Genomic DNA, 19,859 nt, shown 5'->3' with positions numbered 1-19,859 from the left:
TGTTTAACTAAGGTAACATAATTGATGTAAACGTGGTCACTGTATAAACTAGTTGGAATAACACAGCCAAAGAAAAGGTTGTATGATTTTGTAAAAATATTTATTACTATTTACAATTTATTTATAAGCGGCAGCTGCCGGGGCCGGCGCAGGGTGTGAAACGGGGCGTGGCGAGAGGGGAGGCGGCGCGCAGGGGGGGGGGCAGCTGCGGGTGACACGTGGTCTAACCTAACGTACATACATTATAGAGATAATATTATATTACAGGGGCGCTGCCGGAGCGCGCGATCATTTTTTTGGTCTTTTTTTCTTCTTATGCGTTTTTTTTCCTAAGTCGTCCTCGGGGCGCCTACTGATCCGGGGCGGGCGGGGCGGGCTGGGCGGGCGGCGCAGCGCGCATGGGCGGGAAGTGGTGCGGGTCGCGCAGATCGAAAGCGGCGCGCGGCTCGCCCACCAGCGCGCCCGCCAGCTCCGACTCGCGCTCCGTCTCTGTAACACGCGCGCACCGAGCGGTCAGACTCCCGCGCCCGCCGGAGCCGAGCCGCCGCCGGACACAACGACGTCCGCGTCGATCTGACGACGCCGCCGTGTCCACCGGCCGCGGGCCCGATTTATAAAGCTTTGAAAAGGAGCTCTGTGCGACAGTTAGTGTCGCGCGGTTTGGTTTGTTAGTGTGAAGCCCGACGCTCGGGGACCGACGACATGGACCGTGTTACTCATGCGACTAATGAAATGCCCGATTAACTCAATAGTAAAAAAATTAAATTAGTACACAACCTTTTGAGCAGTACTCACCTCGTGGAATATGATATGGGTGGTCTCGAAACGCTTAAAAAACTTTGTCACCTCCGGTTTAAACTTAATAAATAAATAATACTTTACTAGGGAATCGTTAGATTTTTAAAGCGTTTCCAGACTAGAAAACGTCAAACAAAATAAAAATGATAGTCTAAAATCTAAATGAGAGTGTTATTCGTCGTATCGCAGACATCGCTACATCGACGGAGGCTCCTCCGCCGGTGTTCGCACTTCGGTATACGGTCTACGGATACACGCTAGGTGTTCGCACTTCGGTATACGGTCTACGGATACACGCTAGGTGTTCGCACTTCGGTATACGGTCTACGGATACACGCTAGGTGTTCGCACTTCGGTATACGGTCTACGGATACACGCTAGGTGTTCGCACTTCGGTATACGGACTACGGATACACGCTAGGTGTTCGCACTTCGGTATACGGACTACGGATACACGCTAGGTGTTCGCACTTCGGTATACGGACTACGGATACACGCTACGATGATTGCACCGCAAACCGACATTAGTTGCTACCTTTATTCGGCGACCTCCTTCCATCGAACGAGACGAAACGCGAATCGAGGAGACAAAGCGTGATGAGTTTGCGGTGGGCGGGTCGCCGGGAGGGGTGTGCGAGGGGGGAGGGCGGGGCGGGGGTGAGGCGGCGGGGTACCTGCAGCGCGGGCGGCGGCGGCGGGGGGTGCGGTACCTGTGAGGTCGGTGGCGGCGCCGCGGAGCGCGCGCGCGTAGCTGCAGCCGGCCGCCGCTGCGGGCCACACAACACGTCACACGGGACTCACGCCGACATCTCGTTATATATTTAATATTGTGTATATTACTTTTCGTGTTCGATATTTGGGCTCCAAGTATATTTTTGAGTACTAAATTTAGCCTCGTTCGTCGCGACGAGCGGGGCGCTCGGCGTCCGTTCGTCGCGACGAGCGGGGTGCTCGGCGTCCGTTTGCCGCCGCTAGATGGCGGTAAACGGTAGCGTCGAGCGCGGCACTGGCGGCGCGCGGCCCACATACATACACATACATTCGGTGTAATACATATTATACCTCTTACCTACATATTGATATTTTATTATATCATAGTTCTAGCACATTATAAAAATACCGAGATTTGCGTAAAATATAAGTTAAGTGTTGCGTAGTTATGAGTGTTGTAAAATAAATTTTTATCGATGTAGAAGGCGGGAGACGGAGGGGGGCGGGGTATAACTGTAGGGCCGGGGGGCGGGGCGGGGCCACAGGGCCGCGCCGGCGCCCCCGCCGCCCGTCGCTGGGGCGACCCAGGTAATACGAGATCGAAACATCAAAAGTGTCAATCTCGTGTTCAGATTTGGACGTAAACTATAATGTATTAGCTAACGAACTAGCGCTGAGTGTGTGTGTGTGTGTGTCGTACCGGCGGCGTCGTCTGGCGCGGCGGGCGCGAGGCGGTGCGTGCGCAGCAGCGGGCAGTCGCCGCCGTCGGCGGGGTCAAGCGCGTACACGTGCACGCGGCCGGCGGCGGTGGCGACGACGAGGCGCGGGGCGCGCGCGCCGCCCGTCACCGCCGCCACGCAGCGCCCGCCGCCGCCCCCGGGCAGGCGCGCGGCGGCGAAGGCGCGGCCCTGCGCCAGCACGTCCGTCACCTGCGCCGGCAGGTAGCCCGCGCCGGCGCTCACGGCGGCCGACAGCCAGCCCATCCAGCCGTCGGCGGGCGGCTCGCGCGGCGGCTCCGCCTCTGCCAGCCGGAACACGTGCACGGTCTCCGTGTTGGAGGTGGCGGCGAGGTAGGAGCCGCACGCGCTGAACGCGAGGCAGGCGATGGACACGCAGCGCTTGACGCCGCGCCGGAACTCGTACAGGCGCACGCGCTCGGGCACGGCGAATACGCGGATGACGGTGCCGCGCTCGGAGGCGGTGGCGAGGCGGCGGCCGCACGGCGCCCACGCGAGCGCGGCCAGCGGCGCGTCGTGCGCGGCGAGCACGCACTTGGCGTTCAGGTGCACGGCGTCGAAGATCTGCACCTCGCCGGTGGCGCTGGAGCCGGGGTAGGCCACGTAGCAGTGCTCCACGCTCGGCGACAGCGCGCACAGCCCGCGCGGGTTGGGCGGCGTATCGCGGATCGTGTGCAGGATCTTCATGTCGCGGATGTTGTGGATGTGCAGCGACTCCTCCAAGCACACGATCAGCCGCTGCCGGACACGGGGGGGGGGAGCGGTCAGGCGGGGTTACTTACACGAGTCTCAAAATATAATATACGCAAAAGTAGAGTGGCGAGACAGTGCACTCGGTATGTTTATTATGGATATGCTCGGCCGAGGGCACTTCGCTCGGTAGGTGTAATCGAGGCATATGCGAAGTTTTCTAGTTATTGAGGCTAGCGGGTGGCGATCACCAGTGGCAGCATCTGCCGCCGCCGGCCGTTTTGTTGTTTTCTAACTTTTTACTATCAAACTATGATTTTTTTTTTATGAAATAACATGCAAACGAGCAAACGGGTCACCTGATGGAAAGCAACATCCGTCGCCCATGGACACTCGCAGCATCAGAAGAGCTGCAAGAGCGTTGCCGGCCTTTTAAGAGGGAATAGGGTAATAGGAGAGGGAAGGGAAGGGAATAGGGGAGGACAGGGAAGGGAATAGGGTAGGGGATTGGGCCTCCGGTAAACTCACTCACTCGACGAAACACAGCGCAAGCGCTGATTCACGCCGGTTTTCTGTGAGAACGTGGTATTTCTCCGGTCGAGCCGGCCCATTCGTGCCGAAGCATGGCTCTCCCACGTATAAATACAGGCAGATTACCAGCTGTTTGTTTGACGATAAACATGATTCACATGTCAGATGTAAGGTAACAAGTCGGTCATGCGTCCCACTGGCTTACGACAGTAAAGGTAGCGAGTGTGCTCGTATGTAGTGCGCACACACGCGGGCAGTACGAGGAGTGGTGTACTCACGGAACGGTTGAGCTTGACAGCGAGGATGGTGTTGCTGTAGCTGTAGTTACAGATCTCGGTGCCCTTCTTGTAGTGGCACACTATCAGCTTCCTGAAACGATAACGATTGTCCATAAGTCACTCCATATATTTTGTGACTGTGATCGATTCTCCATTTTCAACGTTGCTTGTTTTTGAAGTTTTGTAAAGTTCTTCAGCGAATAGTACTTTAAACTATATCACGATATATTCGCCTACCATTTCTGGGGCTCCTGGATATTGGTGTTATAAGTTTTAGTTTTCTAGGTTCTATCTTGTCGTCTTAAGGCTTGCCTGTAATAATTTTAGTAAGTAATTATGATTTATGACATAAAAAGCTATAGTGAAAGTATACCGACAAGTGAGGATGCGCGTCTGGTGTGTGCAGCGTTACGGTGACGTCGCGGCGTCATATATTACGATTACTTTCCAGAAATGATTCCTTATCAGTAGACATCGGATTATATGCACGATCAAAGTGCCGAAATATGCATTCACTTCTTATTAAAATTTATTATTTTTTTAAGAGCTTTCCGATGGTGCCGTTAATAAAAGCATAAATTGTTATAATTTCATCAAATCCAGGATTTTAAATTTTTTATACAGCAACAATAATAATTTTCTACCAACATTTTCCGATTGCAATCTTAATGCCCATGGAAGTTTTATAAATTGGTAACTACTTTAATTTTTTTTACTAATGTTAACAGCCTACTACAAAAAAAAATTGTTTCTAGAAAGATATTGTACCTATCGGCTGTATTGCATTCTTTAAATTGGGATGGAGCCACATATTTGAAGTGTTTTGATCTATCGTACCTCCGTTTTGTGGCCTCGGTGTGTCATGATAGCTAGTTTGGAGACTACGAGGGCATAAAACTACCGAAATATGCACTATCAACGAAAAATGCTCTATAATGTTACGGAACCCTTCGTGCGCGAGTCCAACTCGCACTTGGCCGATTTTATTCAATAGCATCCAAACTTTTAGGACTACTACGTATAATATTCTTGGCAATTGACCTACTTGAGAATAAAAACTGCTGTAAGTACCAAAAAATAAATGACGCCTTAGCACTTTACTTTCACATACAAAACAGCTGTGTTTTACAGCTGTTGATACAAAAGTTAGAAAGCTTACTGCCTAGCCTAGTATAAGATGTATTCGTGAGTTCATAATATCTATTCATTCCTAAAGTTTGGATAATGTTTGAAAAAAACTTCGGTAAATTATGAAAACACCATCTCCGAAAGACATGAATAACGTTTTTTTTACTGTACACAGTGGCGACTGGCGAGTAGGTCCGTAGATAGCTTTAATTCATCGTACTTATCATCACTTACATTGTAGGTACTCCTTAGTTTTTATATGAGCAGTCGAGTTTCGATTACCTAATTACTAGTGCTTTGAGTCATTTTCGGCTCGAGCTAGGTCACATTTAATGTCAGTGCATTATTAATCACTTATCTTGGCATTTTACACAAAGAAACATTAGAATAGAACGTTCTATTATGACAAATACTTGTCCCTTTTCTCGCTCTTCAAATCACAGCTATCTCGGTCGTTACTCGTGAAAACTATAAAAAATTAGCTGTTGCCCGCGACTCCGTCCGCGTGGACTTTGGAACAGACAGACAGAGATACTTTCGCATTTATAATTTTTCTCTTGAAGTTTTTTTCTGATTTTTTCTTTTACTATAAACCTCACGGTGCCCGAGACCTTTTCAATGAATGCAAAACCGTGGAAATCGGTTCGTGCGTTCTGGAGTTATAGCGTCAGGAAGGAAAACCCGACTTATTTTTAACCCCCGACAAAAGAGGGGTGTTATTATATATTAGATAGCGCTAAATCGGAGGTTCAAGTGTCTGTCTTTTAAAGATTTTATTTGGGAGATATCAGATATAGCTCCCTAGAGACCTACGCTAAAAACAGTCTTTAGTATCATGGCTCCCAAATAAATGAACTGATTTTTTTCTAGTTTACTTTGAATACTGATTGCGAGTTGTGCTACTAATTACTATTCATCATCAATCATCATCAGCTCGCTTACTGCTTTTCAACGACTGGGTACATAATATTATATAGTACCTGGATGACCGAGCTATGCTTATGTTAATAGTAAACACTCATATATATATATATATATATTATATATATATTATATAATATATATATATATATATATATATATATATATATATATATATATATATATATATATATATATATATATATTATATATATTGCTCGTTTAAAGATATAAGATATGATTCGTGGTAGACGGCGCGGCCGCGATGTTAAATACACTAACGTGGGAGAGCCATGTGCCGGCTCGACCGGAGAAATACCACGTTCTCACAAAAAACCGGCGTCAAACAGCGCTTGCGCTGTGTTTCGCCGAGTGAGTGAGTTTACCGGAGGCCCAATCCCCTACCCTATTCCCTTCCCACCCTCCCCTATTTCCTTCCCTTCCCTACCCTCCCCTATTACCCTATTCTCTCTTAAAAGGCCGGCAACGCACCTGCAGCCGTTCTGATGCTGCGAGTGTCCATGGGCAACGGAAGTTGCTTTCCATCAGGTGACCCGTTTGCTCGTTTGCCCCCTTATTTCATAAAAAAAAATACACGTAACACCGATCACGAGTATTGTTAGCGCTAACTATGCGTCTGCGATCTGTTACATTGTTCTACATTGAAATCATACCACTACAATCGTGTTCTAACTACCTACTCAGTTACGTTTACAGTTAACCGATGTTTATATGTAATTATGTTTACTTTTTTGGCATGTTAAAAAAAGACGGCATAATAATAGTTTAACGCCGGATTAGCAGTAACCCAGATTGGCTCGAGAGTCGATTGGCTTTAAAAGTTATTGGTTACAAAGCCGACATCGATTTATGTTCGAAAATAATGTTGACGAAAAAGACAGTAGTATTTTAACTTTTAAGGTTGTATTATTAAATATGTTCAATTAACAGAAACAGTAATCATAATAATTATTCATAGTCTAGAAAAGGCCTGAAATACTAACGCTACCGGCTATCCCTTCCCTCCGGGCGTAGGGTGCATATAAAACAATGAAAAATCAATACCACAGCATGACCTATATCTGTACACTGTAGAGTCAACAGCGTTTGTAATTGAGCGATCGCGATATACTGTGGAGTAGTGTAGAGTGTAGAGTTTATGGGGGTTGTCGAGCTATTTGATGAGACACGCCAGAAAACGAGCTGACGAGTTATTGACTACAGCAGAGCAATCAAAAAAGAGTAATTCCTCCTTAAATTCCGTCCTCAGAGTCCCAAACTCCCTCCAAAGGCCAACACGGGGATTACACTTAGCAAGCGCTACTTCACGCCGGTTTTCTGCGAGGCCGTGGTGCTGCGGCGGGGAAGGCCACTCGAGCCGATAGCGGATAGTCTCCCACACACGTACAAGGTGTGTCGCCGGCGGAGTTGCGTCACTGCGTCAGTGCTCAGTAGCGGCGGACTGGTGTGGGAGGGTTGTGTAACACCCGCCACGGCCAAGTTCAAGCGGCTCCCGCGACGCGCGCTCAGGGCTACTGCTCGACAGCTCTTATCTTCTTTTAATAACAATAATACAAATACAACAATATATTGAGAGGGGTATTTGAGTTCGAAGACGACTTTAGAAGGAATGCAAGTCGAGGTTCAAAACTAAAAATCAACCCATTTATATATTATAAATATTATAAATTATAAAAAATTTAGGTCAAAGTGAAAACGTCGTCGGGCAGACATTTCGGAGCCCCGCAGCCGGACGGTCCATACCCGGCTTTTCCGGACGCGCGGCAGCCCTACGCGATCAGGTGCCGGGGGACACAATACATTGAAATAGCTCGCCGTTTCACCGCCAAGACGCAAATAGTCGCGTCACCGAACCCACTATCCACTATCCTCACATTACTGAGTACTCGACGTTAAACATTCCTCTAAATCACAACATCTATATTATTTCGGCTACGATTAGGCAGTAGGCACACAGTGTGCAGATCTACGCCTCCGTGGCCCAGGGTTGAGAGCGTGGCTCTCGACTGAGGTCGTGGGTTCGATTCCCGCGTTGTAAAAATGTTGTTTTCAAGTCTGAAACAGGACCCCAAAACTGCTGCGGAGGGCATTATTTTATTATAATATACAGAGTTAGGATGATAAAACATGTACGGACTATGGAGTACTGCGAAGTGCGAATTAACTATCCGGCCGCGCCCCTCGGAGCTCTATCTTAAGGTCACAGCATCGCGCTCGATCGGTCGCGGCACGCAGCACGCCTGAGGTCGACTTGTGAAACCTCGCCATTCTGTCGCGCCTCGCACGACTAGCGCGGGGGCGGGCAGCTGCGACCTCCCCCCGACACCCCAGACCTCGGGAGTGACCTCCTGTCCCCCTGCAGCCCATCTGTCGATGGTCGCGCAACACCGCGGCGGTTGCCCGCCCGCCCGCCGCGGCCGCACGTGCCGCCGCCGCTATATCTAATCATCTGTTGCCTAATGACCGCTTCATAATCACATTACTGCGACACGAGTTCTGTTATGTCAACATTTCAAAACTAGCTTCCTGAGTTTTGAAAATATGTAGAGAATACGACACAAAAGGATCGTATCCACCTTAAAAAATAAAAGCGTCGCAGGCCATTACAGAAAATACGGAAGTTAAAGCTATTATTTTTAATATTATGTTTCTTGTGCTATTGTTGGTGAATATTATGATTAATAACAAACTTGAACAACACCCGGCCGCGCTGAATGCGGTGTTTTAGCTTGTTAATTTTATGTTTTATAATTTACCACGTGCCTCAATAGTTTGTCACATATTTTGCTTAGAAAAATATCTGACAAATAAACTGAACAGGTTTTAGATCATTTTAAACTTTAAATACAATATTACACAGTTGCAAACTCGCTATCCTATTCAGTTCGATAGTAGTAGTATTAACTCATAAGTCATAATAAATGATAATGTAAACTACCTGGGAGCCGAAACTGTGACAATCGCCACCAGGGAGCTGCTGAAGAGTCTGTCGACGAGGCAGACCTCCTGCCCTGTGCGGCTCGCGTAGATCTCCTCGATGCCATCGTCCGGCGTGAGCGCATACAGGTGGTAGCCGCTGCTGCTGCCCGCTACCAGAGAACTGAAACATCAATTTTTTACGTGTATGTAACATTAAGAAAAATTGCTTTACTCTTTGTTCAACATTTAAACAATATTGTACTTGTCGCAGTCACTTAAAAAACATAACATAATAATAATATGTCTTTTAGTCATAGTTTTAGACATATTGAGAAGTTGTCCTTTAGTCATTCAATTAAATGGTGTCATTCAATTAAATGGTGTCATTTAACAAATGTGCTAGTCATTCCATAGAAGTGCAGATTGATGCAACATATATACAATGCTATCCATTATAAAAAAATAACTAAATAATCAAGCTATGTTTAGATTTTTTATATATGATAAGTGATAATAATAATCCAACTAAGGGATCATTAGTGTTGGAAGCAGATTTCATTTAAAAAAAAACTGTTGTAACTTGTAAGTAATGTATTCTATACATTACAACAGAAAAAAGCAGGAACATAAAAAAAAAACCACAAAGATTTTAATGCAATTTTTGGTTATTTGTAGAAGCAAATATTTTAAACAGATATAAAACTCAAAAGTGACTGACTGACTGATTGACATAGTGATCTATTAACGCACAGCCCAAACCACTGGTCGGATCGGGCTGAAATTTGGCATGCAGGTAGATGTTATGACGTAGGCATCCTTTAAAAAAGGATTTTGATAAATTCCAACCCCAAGGGCTTCAAATAGGGGGTGAAAGTTTGTATATAATAATACTTCTTAACGCGAGTGAAGCCGTGGACAAAAGCTCGTTTTAAACAGATGTATAAAGAGTATTGAACTGATATGGTCTGATTACCATTTCCTAGTTAACATATTGTTACAGAAGTAAGGAATTCTCAATAAATTTTTTATATTTGAGAATTACTTTTGAGTTTAAACCCCTTTAGGTGCAGCTAAAAATGTTACAGTTTAGAATAATTACCACTTTTGTCGCTTGATTTTGCAACTTTATTTGTAGTTTTTTGAATGAGCAACATTTTGCTGTTGCATGTATTTTCAAGAACATATTTTATTAGTTATTTGTTTGTATATATTTAAAGAGCATTTCAAATACTGTTAAAAAGAAATAAAACTTGAAATTAAAAAGTCATTAATAATCAAACATAACACACTCAACATATCATTAGGCAAAGCGGAGTAGTAATTAAACTTCCTTTGTCTATTTTCTGTATGACTTAACTTGTTGATTGTCATAAAACATATTTTGTGAAAACTTCTACAAGTATAAAAAGTATCAAGTGCTACCTTTTTATTACTTATTAAAACATTGTGTAAGTACTAATAAACATCAAATACTTCCAAGCTAAGGATAGGGTAACTTAGTAATAATTAGCTTATTGCATCATAACGAAATCGCGCAAAAGTGTGTCTACAGCGAGTGCTAGTTAATTCGTGACCCCGAGCCCGGGACATCACACAGAGGCGACAGAGCGGACCTTGACGCTCGATACTTAATACTGCTCACTACACCTCCTCTCCTCGGGCACCCATCGCGCCACCGACGCCAGCGTTGAGGACCACAGAATCCTTCCAACCTTTAACGATTAGATTGTAGTGTTGTTTTTTTATTACTTACGTGCAATCTTGATTAAATTGTACGAAAATTCCTCCTGAACTGGTTCCTTCTGCACTATGATTTCCCACTAAACTCATTGGAGCGTTCTGAGTATTGATTTTGTTATAAAATTAGCTATTATTGACACATATACGCACTACGACCTTTGTTATTAAGCAAAAATAATCAGTCACTCGATGTAAATATTACAGCTGTGTATTCGTCATACGTACAATTTTTTGACACAAAGAACGACCTTGCTGCCTCAAAAACAAGCCCCCACCAATAGATATCGAGCTCTTGATAATGTTGCTATTACAATAAAAAAAACTTAGTATTTTTTAATTTCATATTATTTTATATAAATTTATTTCTATATAATATTTGCCTAAAGAATGTACCTATGAAATAAAAAATAAGAGAACTTTATTAATTCGAGATAAAAATGTGCCAATAGAGATTAACAAGATAAAAAGGTGACAATATTTAAAATGTAATAAGCGTTCTTTGTGAAAATACAAAGAAAAAAATACACCTTTTAAGCGTGAAATACGTTTAGAAAATTTTCCCGCTTATCATGACTTTCTTGACGCACTATAATTATATTATAATTTATAGTCTATAGATATTTATCAGTACCAAGTACCAACAATATTTAAATACAGTCTGTCAAAAAAGTCATGAAATTAAAAAGTGGCAACATCGTAGTGTCATCCCTTTCAAACCAATATAAAAAAAGGGATGACACTACGATGTTGCCACTTTTTAATTTCATGACTTTTTTGACAGACTGTACTACGACTACAAAGTACCAGATGAACAATCAGAAAAAAAAATCAGTGTCATTTTGAAGAGTTTGGACTTGTAGAGTTATTAAATAAAAACGACTTGTCTCCTCCGATGCATCTTTATTAATCTCACTTAAAATTATTACTTAGCTTCTACTTGGGTGGTACAATAATTATTAAGAAGTTACGCCACAATATTCGGAACAACGTTGGACACATTGGGAAATAAGCATAAAGTTAATATCATACATTAAGCTATACCAATACTATACTATAATATATTATAGCATAGTATTAGAATATAATTATCACACTTCACCCCCGGAGAAAAGAAAAAAATAATATTTATACTTATTTTTTTTAAGTTACTAGTAATACTAATTATTATAATTAGTAATTACATTTCTATATATTTTTTTATATTTATTTAATAGTTTTCAAAGTACATTTTTTTTTAGTTTATAAACTTTTTTGTCCTATTCTTATGTATTATATCTACTTTATTATTCTTAATTATTTTAACATTAGGTCCCATGTCTTCTACAACACTAAATGGACCGTGAAATAATTTATCTAGCTTTCCACTAGTTTCAGATTTCACTAAAATTAAATCACCTTTATTGTTTATTGTACTAAGATATTATAATTATCACACTTCAATTTGACAGCTGTCAAAGCCACATGTTGAGTGACATTTGACAGTTTATAAGTTGGTAAACGCAGGTGCCCAGCGTGTTCTTGTTATTTAAATTATTAAAGTGATTGCAATAATTAAATGTTATAGTTACATATAAGAAACATAATCTTATTATAATGGGTCGTAAAATTCCATCCAAAAAACATCGTGGTGTAAAAGATCCCTTAGAGCAGCAAGCGCGTCGGCTACAAAGGTTAGAAGTTGTTAAAGTTTATAAGTAATTATTTTGTATTGTGCTAATACTAGGCTAATACCAATAAATTATAAAATCGTATGTCTTAGTCTCAAAGGGAAAATAAATGCGCCACCGAAAGATCCAGATGACCAGCCAATACCGAAGTCTTTAGAGAGATTATTTGCGTTTCAAAACAAAAAGTCACCTAACCTAGAAGAAAAGAAAAAGAAACACAATAAGACCACAAATAATCGAGGTTCGTATATCTTTTATTATTTTGTAATTTGTAGGCTACACTTATGTTTGTTTTTTTTTACAAAATTAAAGAAAGTAGATTTCAATATGCATATTATATTGTCAAAGGTAACGTTCTGTGCAATGTTTTCATCAGGTCAAAATGAATTAATCAAGACTGATAATCCTGTTGCCAAACTAAAGAAGATTCCTGGGGAAAGTGGCCGGAGCTTTTCCCTGAGAATCAACAATGCTATCAAAACTCTTAACAATCCAAGTGTGGATTTGGACTTTCCTGATGATGTAGAAGAATTTGACTCCAAGGGTGAAAGGATGGAGTTTCAAAGGGAACGGCGAAGGCGGAAGAAGGCTAAAAATGGAACAGAATCTAGTGAGCCCCAGCTTAGCCGCTCACAAAAGAGGGCAGCGCGTGCTAAGGCCAAGAAGGAGAAAGCTGAGGCACAGGTGTTGTACCTTTTAAGTTTAGTTAACAATTAATTGTTACTTGGAAGTCAGATCGTTGCCACATATTATAATATATTTATAATAATACTAGCAGCCTGATAGTGCTTCGCTAGAAAAAAGTGAAATAAAAAAAAAAGAATTCGACAGCAAAATCGCCATTACTAATTTTGTTTTAATACCGAGCCGTCCATCACGGGCAGGTCTGTTGCATGTCTGCTGGTCATTCTGGTCAATTCCTAGGTACGGGCACAGACATGCCCGTTGGCCTGCCCGCGAGATCGCATTTAATGCGGGCGGCCCGTGGGCAGCCTGGTAGGCAAATCCCCATTTTAATTATAAATTATTAGGACAATTAATCGAAATAAAAACTATCCTAACTAATATTCTATATTAATAATATATATATATACACATTTATTACAACAAATTATATATATATATATATATATATATATATATATATATATATATATATATATATATATATATATATATATATATATATATATATATATATATATATATATATATATATATATATATATATATATAATTTGTTTGTTTTGTTTTTTTTTAATTGAATTTTGTTGTAATAAATGTGTGTAAAAAAAAGGAATTAAAGTTTTGTATGTTCAGAAGCAGGAGAATCGTCCGGAGCTGGTGTACGAGCGGGTGGGGTTCGGCGAAATCGTGCAGGCGCCGCCCGCGCTCAGCGTCAAGCCCCGACACGCGAAAGCTGATGGCGCCGCTGCACGGGTACGACTCAGGCCTTGTACCATGAAACTGTTTTGAGACTCAAACAGTTGGACGAGAATGCCGCGTTTTACTCTAACAAACGTGAAATGACGTTGTGAGAGCAGGACGCGGCATTCTCGTCAGATTGTTTGAGTCTCAAAACAGTTTCGTAGTAGACTTACAGTACAGGGGCCCTATTATGAGCTCTTAAATCCATACACTTTACTGTATAAGGACTACAGTCAGATAAGGACGTAAAAAGAATGGATTTAAGAGCTCATGATAGAGGCCCGACTCCTAACTAAAATGATCAATACTATATTCAAATAATACATGATCATTTTGCTCAAAGAGCTGAACCATCTTTTTTTGAAAGATGATTGAAGAATGATCATGCTCATCAAATCAATGTTACCAGTATTACCATAATATTTTAGTGTGTGGCAGACACACTAAAATATTATGGTAATACTGGTGCTGCTGTAACTTGTCTCTAAATGAATGTTATTAATTATCAACCAATGATATGTCTTAAATCGTTTTTAAGTTAATTTTGACATTGTAACTTATAATTATGTGTTGTGTGTTTGTGTGTCAGCCGGGTCGTCGCACGTTGCTGCTGAGCGCGATGCTGTCGGGCGGCGCGGGGGCGGGGGCGGTGTCGGCGGACGCGGCGCGGCGCGAGCGCACCAGGTTCGACGTCGTCGCCGCCTACCGCGAACTCAAGAAACAGAACCGCGAGCGAGACAAGCTCAAACACAGATAGCGCTGTCCCACTCTAACAAATAAAAGTTTTGTTAGGTTTTATCTTTGCTTTTACTTCCTAACCTCTCGACTGAATCTACGACGACTGCGACCTTGCGCTAAAAAATTACTTCAATACACATTGTAATAATATGTGGTAGCGCGAAGACGAACACCTTACGAGAGTTTTTCGAGTATCGTCGTGTTCTAAAAATATGATCCACCTTTTTTCATGCAATATGAATACAAAGTTTTCTCAGCAGCCTTCTGGTTTTCAATTTTTTTCTTAAACATCTATACATCTATACATATAGATAAAATTGGAGTGTCTGTTTGTAATATTGAAAGAACCGTTTTTTACTACATGCATATGAATGTTTATGGGGTACAGACACCAAAACAACATTTTTTACAATTTTTGTCTGTATGTCTGACTGTCTGTTTGTTCCGGCTAATCTCTGAAATGGCTGGAGCGGTTTTGACGGGACTTTTATTGGCACATAGCCGATGTAGTAAGGCATAACTTAGGCTACTTTTTAACCGACTTCCGAAGGAGGGGGATATATTTGACCTTTTTTGTATTGGTTCGCGGACAACTCCGTCATTTGTAGAGACCGATTTCCAAAATTCCTTTGTTGTTGTATGTGATGTAGCCCGAATTTCGTAACATGATCACAAAAGAGGTGATCTGATGATGCAATCCATGAGAAATCGACAGGACTCCTTAAAATTTATATGGAAACATATAGTGATTTTACGTTTTTCTTAAAGATTTTAAGCTTAAACTACCAAAAAATAAGAATTTGCGCCGAAGTACACCCTGGTTCCGAAGGTGCTGTACGAACTCTTGAATCCTTATAGATATATGTTCGGCAATTTTGGCGTTGTTTCAACAACTAAAAGCATATTATTATGTCAATGTGTCAGTAATACTAATCATCATCAACATCACTATAATTATGCCCTGAATCATCACATTATTTTCTTGATTATATTATTGTTCCACCGTTTGTTGACTGATTTTCAAAACTCTTTTCTTGCTACTTAGTGTTTATGGAGGTACAATAACCCGAAATTGGTGCAATGCTTACGAAAGTGGTGATTTGGTACTGAAATTCGTGAGATATAGAGGGAACTCCTGGATATTTTTTGGGACACACATAGCGCGCCTATGTGTGTCCCAAAAAATATCCAGGAGTTCAACTATTTCTATATTCAATCTTCATAATATTTTTTTACTCCGTAGCAGCTAACTTTAGCGCAATTTCTTTGTGCAATTTATCGTTTTTTTGTAGATCTATATTAAATGAACTAAAAAGTATTAAATACTTAATTCATATTCTGTACCTACACAGTATTTCTGTTCTCAGTCTTCATTATTTTAAAGTTGGTACCAACTACTAGCTCACCTAAACGCCAGTTCTATGACAAAATATAACTGCAACTTACACGACTGGTGCCGACTTCAAATTATGAAGATTGAGAACAGAAATACTAAGTACAGAATATGAATTATTAATTAATATTTTTTAGTTCATTTAAGAAGTCGATTTCAATTTTTGTTTAAAAATAATAATTTTACTTTTATTGGCGTTTTTATCTGCAACTTTAGGTTCATGAAAAGTGACCAGATTAACTACTTAACAAGATCGTCAAGATCCCATTTTTACTATTTGGGTAAGGAAGGAGAAAATTTCTCTCTTTTTCATTTTCTTCTTTTATCACATTTTGCTGACGCGGACGAAGTCGCGGGCAACAGCTAGTGGGATATAAAATATAATGTGGGAACAAATATCATGACCACCAAAAAATGCTCTGATACCCTAAACTTGTTTACCAAAAAAATATACTTACCACCACAAAAAGAAAGTCTAAAATTGCAATACTACCAGCTATTTTAGTCACGACAACACTTCAAATTATAATCGAACGCCAAATATAGTAAATGATCACCAAATATAGTAAATAGATACTAGATGACGCCCGCAACTCCGTTGCGCCAAAATTTGTTTATCGCGCGGGAACCGTACATTTTTCCGGGATAAAAAGTATCCTATGTCCTTTCCCGGGACTCAAAGTATCTCCATGCCAAATTTCAGCAAAATCGGTTCAGCGGTTTGGGCGTGAAGAGGTAACAGACAGACAGACAGACACACTTTCGCATTTATAATATTAGTATGGATTCTGTCCAAATAAATCAGTACTATTGACAAAAATGTAAGCATATTGAACAAAAAAAAGTATTCTTACTCCATATTATTATTATGTTATATTTAGCAGTTTGGACCTGAAGAGATAATCAGACGGACACTTACCCTTTCCAATTTAAAATATTAGCATGGATGATGAGAGTTATACATACTAACATCATACATGCGAATGTGTGTCTGCCTGTCTGTAACCTCTTCACGCCCAAATCACTGAACCCATTTTGCTGAAATTAGGTATATGGAGCATAATGTTGGTAATCATTTACTAATTTTGGTGATCGTTTACTACTTTTGGTTTAGCAATGATTTATTTGGAGTCCTTTCGCATAAATAGGATAGCGAGATGTTAAATCTTTGGTTAGGTATCATTTTATTGACCGACTTCGAAAAAGGAGGTAATACGTTCGGCTGTATGTATCTTTTTTTTATGTATGTTCAACGATTACTCAGCCGTTTGTGGTCTGATTTTCAAAATTCTTTTTGTGTTGTATAGGGTTTAACTCGAATTTGGTACCATGTTCACAAAAGTGGTGATCTGATGATGGGATCCTTGAGGAATCGAAGGGACTCTTTGAAATTTGTATGGAAACATATAGTGATTTCAATTTTTTCTGAAGTATTCGAGGCACATGCTACCAAAAAGTAAGACTTCACACCAGGATATACCCTGGATCCGAAGGTACCCAACAGAACTTTTGAATCCTCATAGATACAGGTTCGGGGATTTTGGCGTTGTTTAAACCACTGAAAGCATAGGCCAATATATCAATTTAATTAATAATTATCATCACAATTATAATTATACCATGGGTCATCACATTATGACCCAATTCGGTACTTTTCGTGATATTTTGCATCGAAGCTGATGTTTTTGATCATGGTTTCGCTGTTTGTGGACCGATTTTCAAAATTCTTGTGTTGTTGTATATTGTGTTGTGGATATAATCTAAATTTTGTATAACGATTACGAAAGTGGTGATCTGATGATGGGATCTATGAGCAGTCGAGGTAAATCCTTGAAATTTATTATAACACAAAGTGGTTAAGAAGTTGTTTCTAGTAAGTAACTTAAACATATGTTACAAATAAGTGAAATTTCATACGAAGATGTCCATGGACCCAGATACACTGAACAGAACTCCTGAACCTTTAAAGTCAAAAGTTTGGAAATTGCAGCATCGCTTAGATAACTGCAAGCATTTACCACATTTTTGCTTACAGTAACATAATGTGAATCTAGTTAACATTCGTAGTGGTTATTTATGCTTGTAGATGACTAAAAAGAGTGAAATTATTATTTTTAACAAAAAATTAAAACCGACTTCCAAGGTAAAAACAATAATAATATGAACTAAAAAGTATTAAATAACTCTTGCTCTCTAATATTGCCTTTTTCAGAATTCGTCTAAATCTCAACTATTTCTGTACATACCACAGTCTTCATTATTTTGAAGTCGGTACCAGCTTATTTAATCGTGAGTTCAATCAATTTCAGAATATCTGAAACTTTTGGGACTGGTACCGACTTCAAAGTAATGAAGACTGTAGTATGTAGGTACAGAAATAGTTGAGATTTAGACGAATTCTGAAAAAGGCAATATTAAAGAGCAAAAGTTATTTAATACTTTTTAGTTCATATTATTACTTTTTTACCTTGGAAGTCGGTTTTAATTTTTTGTAAAAAATAATACATTAAAAAGGTGGTTGTATTTTGGTGTTTACTATTTTTGTCTGTGAAATATTACTATGCTGATCAGTTAATAATATAAGCCAAAATATAATATTACAAACAAATTGCAATTATTATGTTTAATATTGCCTGTGGGCTGTGGCTATTTAATTTGTCCAGGCATCAGGGTCTAACGTTGGTGACACCATGCAGTGATGTCACAGCTACGTGGCTCAATCTAAAATATATCTTTAAACGAGCAATTCTTGTATATAGTAAATAACTAAATAATAATGCTATTATACATAATATATATTTGCAGTAGCCTGTAAATTTTTTACCGTTTAAAAAAATAAGCTGAGAATTTAATGCTCGTCTGCTATCTCCAATAATCTTAACAATAACCTCTTATTTCACAATATCACAAATGCATTTAATAGTTGTAATATTGAATAGAGAGTGCCATACTATCTACTAGTAACTAGAACATACTACTGCAAGCTAGAGTCTAGACTTCTACACTCTAGAGTGTTCCCGGTGAGACGTAGTTACTATAGTTTGCAAGTCGAAGCAGCCGGCCCTAGTTGCCTATTTGCTCTGTACAGCTTTATCACAAATCACAATAATGGGTAAGGTATTTTCAGTAGGCAAATTAGAGGGATATTACTTAAATACGGGTTTTTGTAGTTATATTATGTAGAGTCACGAAACTATTGCGAACTACCTATCTTCTTCTTTCTTAATCTTGCTGACAAAAATCTGAGCTACAATGACTAATGAGAGTCGCGGAGAAGGTGCTATTTTGAAAGCCAACTATTTATACGGGCCTTAAGCGATTATATTATACTTATAATATTATGTCAGGTTTACAATACAAGTGATAATACTATAGGGTGTATATTTGTATAATGTTAAATGTATATCTGTCCCTTATAATAATTATAGTTTAGCACTTAAGCCATACCTACTAAGGGTGGTTTGCACCTTTGATTGCACCATAGGCGTGGTTATAGTTACAGTTATGGTCAAAGTTATGGTTATTTATTTATTTATTTTGTTCAATATTGTATACAATGATACTACAGAATACAATAAATCTTGCCTCAAAAACTACAAAGAGTTTATCGGGACAAGATGTGGTCGCATTAGTTGAGTTTACTCAATAGATGTTATATATATGATGTTATATAGTTAAGGCTAACTTAACTTTAACCTTAACTTTGACCACAGAATTTGACAGATGTCTGTAGCTACTAGCTGCAGCTGGTCCGACAAGGCTTTAAGTGAACGTGGGCGGGGGCGCTGCTGGTGAAGGAGAACTGTCAAAAATGGCGTTTTTGTGGCTCTATGGTTATATATAATATAATTGATTGTACTGTCGGTTCTTGGTGGAAATTCATTTTAAACACAACTATTCTAATTAATAAAAATGGGTAAATCCAACTAAATATTGTATTAATTTTAACATCAGTAGAAAATTGTCGTTATTGGACGAAAAATTCTACCAAATTGTAAAAAATACCATGATGCTGACAACTCTAAAGATGATTTATATCGAAACCATAAAGTTAATATACCTAGCGGAATAGAGAAACAAAGGCCTGAGCAGGAGAGATGTCACTATCAGTAACACTGCGTGGTAAAAAGAGACGTGTGATACATGACAGCAGCACTCT

General features: G+C 40.1%; 2 protein-coding genes across 2 annotated transcripts; one reads left to right on the top strand and one right to left on the bottom strand.

Moving 5' to 3' along the window:
• Positions 1-83: 83 nt before the first annotated feature.
• LOC121732283 (WD repeat domain phosphoinositide-interacting protein 2) lies at positions 84-10,742 on the bottom strand. Its single transcript, XM_042122115.1, has 5 exons — positions 10,488-10,742; positions 8,754-8,915; positions 3,746-3,836; positions 2,210-2,984; positions 84-489 (listed from the first exon to the last, which is right to left on the bottom strand). Exons 1-5 carry the CDS (start codon positions 10,562-10,564, stop codon positions 350-352), a joined length of 1,245 nt encoding a protein of 414 aa, XP_041978049.1. The 5' UTR covers positions 10,565-10,742; the 3' UTR covers positions 84-349.
• Positions 10,743-11,966: 1,224 nt separating this feature from the next.
• On the top strand, positions 11,967-14,367 carry LOC121732284 (coiled-coil domain-containing protein 137). The gene is made up of 5 exons (XM_042122116.1): positions 11,967-12,144; positions 12,234-12,382; positions 12,518-12,825; positions 13,462-13,581; positions 14,159-14,367. Exons 1-5 carry the CDS (start codon positions 12,068-12,070, stop codon positions 14,324-14,326), a joined length of 822 nt encoding a protein of 273 aa, XP_041978050.1. The 5' UTR covers positions 11,967-12,067; the 3' UTR covers positions 14,327-14,367.
• The last annotated feature ends 5,492 nt before the right edge of the window (positions 14,368-19,859 follow it).

This window comes from Aricia agestis, chromosome 12, assembly GCF_905147365.1.
Source record: "Aricia agestis chromosome 12, ilAriAges1.1, whole genome shotgun sequence".
NCBI lineage: Eukaryota > Metazoa > Arthropoda > Insecta > Lepidoptera > Lycaenidae > Aricia > Aricia agestis.
This window is presented reverse-complemented; position numbering and strand designations above follow the sequence as displayed.